The sequence below is a fragment of the Salvelinus alpinus genome, chromosome 22 (genome assembly GCF_045679555.1).
Source record: "Salvelinus alpinus chromosome 22, SLU_Salpinus.1, whole genome shotgun sequence".
Taxonomy (NCBI): Eukaryota; Metazoa; Chordata; class Actinopteri; order Salmoniformes; family Salmonidae; genus Salvelinus; species Salvelinus alpinus.
The window spans coordinates 48715189-48722688 of NC_092107.1; the positions used below are offsets into that span (position 1 = coordinate 48715189).

Below are 7500 nucleotides of genomic sequence, written 5' to 3' on the forward strand. Positions count from 1 at the left end.
CTGCCTCTGATCTGGAGGACTCACTAAACAGAGAACATCCCTGGTCATCCCTACTGCCTCTGATCTGGAGGACTCACTAAACAGAGAACATCCCTGGTCATCCCTACTGCCTCTGATCTGGAGGACTCACTAAACAGAGAACATCCCTGGTCATCCCTACTGCCTCTGATCTGAGGGCTCACTAAACAGAGAACATCCCTGGTCATCCCTACTGCCTCTGATCTGGAGGACTCACTAAACAGAGAACATCCCTGGTCATCCCTACTGCCTCTGATCTGGAGGATTCACTAAACAGGGAACATCCCTGGTCATCCCTACTGCCTCTGATCTGGAGGACTCACTAAACAGAGAACATCCCTACTGCCTCTGATCTGGAGGACTCACTAAACAGAGAACATCCCTGGTCATCCCTACTGCCTCTGATCTGGAGGACTCACTAAACAGGGAACATCCCTGGTCATCCCTACTGCCTTTGATCTGGAGGACTCACTAAACAGAGAACATCCCTGGTCATCCCTACTGCCTCTGATCTGGAGGACTCACTAAACAGAGAACATCCCTGGTCATCACTACTGCCTCTGATCTGGAGGACTCACTAAACAGAGAACATCCCTGGTCATCCCTACTGCCTCTGATCTGGAGGACTCACTAAACAGAGAACATCCCTGATCATATACTGCCTCTGATCTGGAGGACTCACTAAACAGAGAACATCCCTGGTCATCCCTACTGCCTCTGATCTGGAGGACTCACTAAACAGAGAACATCCCTGGTCATCCCTACTGCCTCTGATCTGGAGGACTCACTAAACAGAGAACATCCCTGGTCATCCCTACTGCCTCTGATCTGGAGGACTCACTAAACAGAGAACATCCCTGGTCATCCCTACTGCCTCTGATCTGAGGGCTCACTAAACAGAGAACATCCCTGGTCATCCCTACTGCCTCTGATCTGGAGGACTCACTAAACAGAGAACATCCCTGGTCATCCTACTGCCTCTGATCTGGAGGATTCACTAAACAGGGAACATCCCTGGTCATCCCTACTGCCTCTGATCTGGAGGACTCACTAAACAGAGAACATCCCTACTGCCTCTGATCTGGAGGACTCACTAAACAGAGAACATCCCTGGTCATCCCTACTGCCTCTGATCTGGAGGACTCACTAAACAGAGAACATCCCTGGTCATCCCTACTGCCTCTGACCTGGAGGACTCACTAAACAGAGAACATCCCTGGTCATCCCTACTGCCTCTGATCTGGAGGATTCACTAAACAGAGAACATCCCTGGTCATCCCTACTGCCTCTGATCTGGAGGACTCACTAAACAGAGAACATCCCTGGTCATCACTACTGCCTCTGATCTGGAGGACTCACTAAACAGAGAACATCCCTGGTCATCCCTACTGCCTCTGATCTGGAGGACTCACTAAACAGAGAACATCCCTGGTCATCTACTGCCTCTGATCTGGAGGACTCACTAAACAGAGAACATCCCTGGTCATCCCTACTGCCTCTGATCTGGAGGACTCACTAAACAGAGAACATCCCTGGTCATCCCTACTGCCTCTGATCTGGAGGACTCACTAAACAGAGAACATCCCTGGTCATCCCTACTGCCTCTGATCTGGAGGACTCACTAAACAGAGAACATCCCTACTGCCTCTGATCTGGAGGACTCACTAAACAGAGAACATCCCTGGTCATCCCTACTGCCTCTGATCTGGAGGACTCACTAAACAGAGAACATCCCTGGTCATCCCTACTGCCTCTGATCTGGAGGACTCACTAAACAGAGAACATCCCTGGTCATCCCTACTGCCTCTGATCTGGAGGATTCACTAAACAGAGAACATCCCTGGTCATCCCTACTGCCTCTGATCTGGAGGACTCACTAAACAGAGAACATCCCTGGTCATCACTACTGCCTCTGATCTGGAGGACTCACTAAACAGAGAACATCCCTGGTCATCCCTACTGCCTCTGATCTGGAGGACTCACTAAACAGAGAACATCCCTGGTCATCTACTGCCTCTGATCTGGAGGACTCACTAAACAGAGAACATCCCTGGTCATCCCTACTGCCTCTGATCTGGAGGACTCACTAAACAGAGAACATCCCTGGTCATCCCTACTGCCTCTGATCTGGAGGACTCACTAAACAGAGAACATCCCTGGTCATCCCTACTGCCTCTGATCTGGAGGACTCACTAAACAGAGAACATCCCTGGTCATCCCTACTGCCTCTGATCTGGAGGACTCACTAAACAGAGAACATCCCTGGTCATCCCTACTGCCTCTGATCTGGCGGACTCACGAAACCAACATGCTTTGTTTGTAATTGATGTCTGAGTGTTGGAGTGTGACCCTGGCTATCCGTAAATACATTTTTTTAAACTAGAAAAATCTGGTTTGCTTAAAATAAGGAATTATAAATTATTTTTACTGATGATACTTAAGTATATTTTAAACCAAATACTTTTTTACTTTTACTCAAGTTGTATTTTATACTGGGTGACTTTCACTTTTATTTGAGTAATTTTATATTAAGGTATCTTTACTTTTCCTCAAATATGACAGTTGGGTACTTTTCCACCACTGACAGGTAGTTATGCAGATAGGTAGTTATAAACAATGTCTTTGTATCTCTCCAGAAGAGTCACGAGGGGACAGCGAAGAGCCTTCCTCAGGTCAACTCAGACAGTCACATGACAGACAGTGATATCTGGGTGCCTGACCACCTGACCCCGTCCTGGGTGTGTCTTCCTAATGACCAGCCTGTCCTCGCCATCATCCAGCCTGGAGAGTCTGCTCTGGACGTTCTGGAGACCATCTGCAAGGTAACTAGCAACTTAACTAACCTACACCAGAGACCATCTGCAAGGTAACTAGCAACTTAACTAACCTACACCGGAGACCATCTGCAAGGTAACTAGCAACTAACTAACCTACACCGGAGACCATCTGCAAGGTAACTAGCAACTTAACTAACCTACACATGCACTGGTGACCATCTGCAAGGTAACTAGCAACTTAACTAACCTACACCAGAGACCGTCTGCAAGGTAACTAGCAACTTAACTAACCTACACCGGAGACCATCTGCAAGGTAACTAGCAACTAACTAACCTACACCGGAGACCATCTGCAAGGTAACTAGCAACTTAACTAACCTACACATGCACTGGTGACCATCTGCAAGGTAACTAGCAACTTAACTAACCTACACCAGAGACCGTCTGCAAGGTAACTAGCAACTTAACTAACCTACACCGGAGACCGTCTGCAAGGTAACTAGCAACTAACTAACCTACACCGGAGACCATCTGCAAGGTAACTAGCAACTTAACTAACCTACACATGCACTGGTGACCATCTGCAAGGTAACTAGCAACTTAACTAACCTACACCAGAGACCGTCTGCAAGGTAACTAGCAACTTAACTAACCTACACCGGAGACCATCTGCAAGGTAACTAGCAACTTAACTAACCTACACCGGAGACCGTCTGCAAGGTAACTAGCAACTTAACTAACCTACACATGCACAGGTGACCGTCTGCAAGGTAACTAGCAACTTAACTAACCTACACCGGAGACCATCTGCAAGGTAACTAGCAACTTAACTAACCTACACCGGAGACCGTCTGAAAGGTAACTAGCAACTTAACTAACCTACGCCGGAGACCGTCTGAAAGGTAACTAGCAACTTAACTAACCTACGCCGGAGACCATTTGCAAGGTAACTAGCAACTTAACTAACCTACACTGGAGACCGTCTGCAAGGTAACTAGCAACTTAACTAACCTACACCGGAGACCATTTGCAAGGTAACTAGCAACTTAACTAACCTACACCGGAGACCATCTGCAAGGTAACTAGCAACTTAACTAACCTACACATGCACTGGTGACCATCTGCAAGGTAACTAGCAACTTAACTAACCTACACCAGAGACCGTCTGCAAGGTAACTAGCAACTTAACTAACCTACACCGGAGACCATCTGCAAGGTAACTAGCAACTTAACTAACCTACACCGGAGACCGTCTGCAAGGTAACTAGCAACTTAACTAACCTACACATGCACAGGTGACCGTCTGCAAGGTAACTAGCAACTTAACTAACCTACACCGGAGACCATCTGCAAGGTAACTAGCAACTTAACTAACCTACACCGGAGACCGTCTGAAAGGTAACTAGCAACTTAACTAACCTACGCCGGAGACCGTCTGAAAGGTAACTAGCAACTTAACTAACCTACGCCGGAGACCATTTGCAAGGTAACTAGCAACTTAACTAACCTACACTGGAGACCGTCTGCAAGGTAACTAGCAACTTAACTAACCTACACCGGAGACCATTTGCAAGGTAACTAGCAACTTAACTAACCTACACCGGAGACCATCTGCAAGGTAACTAGCAACTTAACTAACCTACACTGCAGACCGTCTGCAAGGTAACTAGCAACTTAACTAACCTACACTGGAGACCGTCTGCAAGGTAACTAGCAACTTAACTAACCTACACTGGAGACCATCTGCAAGGTAACTAGCAACTTAACTAACCTACACGTGCACTGGTGACCATCTGCAAGGTAACTAGCAACTTAACTAACCTACACCAGAGACCGTCTGCAAGGTAACTAGCAACTTAACTAACCTACACCGGAGACCGTCTGCAAGGTAACTAGCAACTAACTAACCTACACCGGAGACCATCTGCAAGGTAACTAGCAACTTAACTAACCTACACATGCACAGGTGACCATCTGCAAGGTAACTAGCAACTTAACTAACCTACACCGGAGACCGTCTGCAAGATAACTAGCAACTTAACTAACCTACACTGGAGACCGTCTGCAAGGTAACTAGCAACTTAACTAACCTACACCGGAGACCGTCTGCATGGTAACTAGCAACTTAACTAACCTACACCGGAGACCATCTGCATGGTAACTAGCAACTTAACTAACCTACACCGGAGACCGTCTGCAAGGTAACTAGCAACTTAACTAACGTACACCGGAGACCGTCTGCAAGGTAACTAGCAACTTAACTAACCTACACCGGAGACCGTCTGCAAGGTAACTAGCAACTTAACTAACCTACACCGGAGACCGTCTGCATGGTAACTAGCAACTTAACTAACCTACACCGGAGACCATCTGCAAGGTAACTAGCAACTTAACTAACCTACACCGGAGACCATTTGCAAGGTAACTAGCAACTTAACTAACATACACCGGAGACCGTCTGCAAGGTAACTAGCAACTTAACTAACGTACACCGGAGACCGTCTGCAAGGTAACTAGCAACTTAACTAACCTACACCGGAGACCGTCTGCAAGGTAACTAGCAACTTAACTAACCTACACCGGAGACCGTCTGCATGGTAACTAGCAACTTAACTAACCTACACCGGAGACCATCTGCAAGGTAACTAGCAACTTAACTAACCTACACCGGAGACCATTTGCAAGGTAACTAGCAACTTAACTAACCTACACCGGAGACCGTCTGCATGGTAACTAGCAACTTAACTAACCTACACTGGAGACCGTCTGCAGCTTTCCAGAGTAGAGGACATTGATGTTATGCCTCATCCGTCCATCTCTTCCTGTCCTGGACTAGTTTAGTGTTCTCGTGACAGTGTTGTATAATACTTCCAGGTTATTCTCTTTGACCCTTGTGATGGTACGTGTGAAAGGGTTAACTGGCCTTTTGATTTCACCAACAACAACAACAACAAAATGAATCAAATCAAGTCGATTTGTTCGTGAAAACGGGTGGCAGACAGATAATAATGATCTAACACGTTAACATGACTCTCGACAGAACATAACAGGACTGATGTCAGTCCATGACTTCCCAGTTATTTCTCCACAATCATCGCTCCCCACAGACGGGGAAAACTGGACAGACACTCACACAGGCATTATGGGTGCTACCTCACACTGACAACAGGCATTATGGCTTCTACCTCACACTGAAAACAGGCATTATGGCTGCTACCTCACACTGACAACAGGCATTATGGCTGCTACCTCACACTGACAACAGGCATTATGGCTGCTACCTCACACTGACAACAGGCATTATGGCTGCTACCTCACACTGACAACAGGCATTATGGCTGCTACCTCACACTGACAACAGGCATTATGGCTGCTACCTCACACTGACAACAGGCATTATGGCTGCTACCTCACACTGACAACAGGCATTATGGCTGCTACCTCACACTGACACAGGCATTATGGCTGCTACCTCACACTGACAACAGGCATTATGGCTGCTACCTCACACTGACAACAGGCATTATGGCTGCTACCTCACACTGAAAACAGGCATTATGGCTGCTACCTCACACTGACACAGGCATTATGGCTGCTACCTCACACTGACACAGGCATTATGGCTGCTACCTCACACTGAAAACAGGCATTATGGCTGCTACCTCACACTGAAAACAGGCATTATGGCTGCTACCTCACACTGACACAGGCATTATGGCTGCTACCTCACACTGAAAACAGGCATTATGGCTGCTACCTCACACTGACAACAGGCATTATGGCTGCTACCTCACACTGACAACAGGCATTATGGCTGCTACCTCACACTGAAAACAGGCATTATGGCTGCTACCTCACACTGAGAACAGGCATTATGGCTGCTACCTCACACTGACACAGGCATTATGGCTGCTACCTCACACTGAGAACAGGCATTATGGCTGCTACCTCACACTGAAAACAGGCATTATGGCTGCTACCTCACACTGAAAACAGGCATTATGGCTGCTACCTCACACTGACACAGGCATTATGGCTGCTACCTCACACTGAAAACAGGCATTATGGCTGCTACCTCACACTGAAAACAGGCATTATGGCTGCTACCTCACACTGAAAACAGGCATTATGGCTGCTACCTCACACTGACACAGGCATTATGGCTGCTACCTCACACTGACAACAGGCATTATGGCTGCTACCTCACACTGACAACAGGCATTATGGCTGCTACCTCACACTGACACAGGCATTATGGCTGCTACCTCACACTGAAAACAGGCATTATGGCTGCTACCTCACACTGACACAGGCATTATGGCTGCTACCTCACACTGAAAACAGGCATTATGGCTGCTACCTCACAGTGAGAACAGGCATTATGGCTGCTACCTCACACTGAAAACAGGCATTATGGCTGCTACCTCACACTGAAAACAGGCATTATGGCTGCTACCTCACACTGACAACAGGCATTATGGCTGCTACCTCACACTGACAACAGGCATTATGGCTGCTACCTCACATTGAAAACAGGCATTATGGCTGCTACCTCACACTGAAAACAGGCATTATGGCTGCTACCTCACACTGAAAACAGGCATTATGGCTGCTACCTCACACTGACAACAGGCATTATGGCTGCTACCTCACACTGACACAGGCATTATGGCTGCTACCTCACACTGACACAGGCATTATGGCT

The 7500-nt window shown here is 47.3% G+C and overlaps 1 protein-coding gene across 2 annotated transcripts in view; it reads left to right on the forward strand.

Moving 5' to 3' along the window:
- Positions 1 to 7500, forward strand: part of LOC139549613 (rho guanine nucleotide exchange factor TIAM1-like) — a 138849-nt gene that overhangs the window by 62977 nt on the left and 68372 nt on the right. For both annotated transcript variants that reach the window (XM_071360271.1, XM_071360270.1), the window contains one exon: positions 2655 to 2840. In XM_071360271.1, the coding sequence (XP_071216372.1) occupies positions 2655 to 2840 (186 nt within the window). The remainder of the gene's footprint in view (positions 1 to 2654; positions 2841 to 7500) is intronic.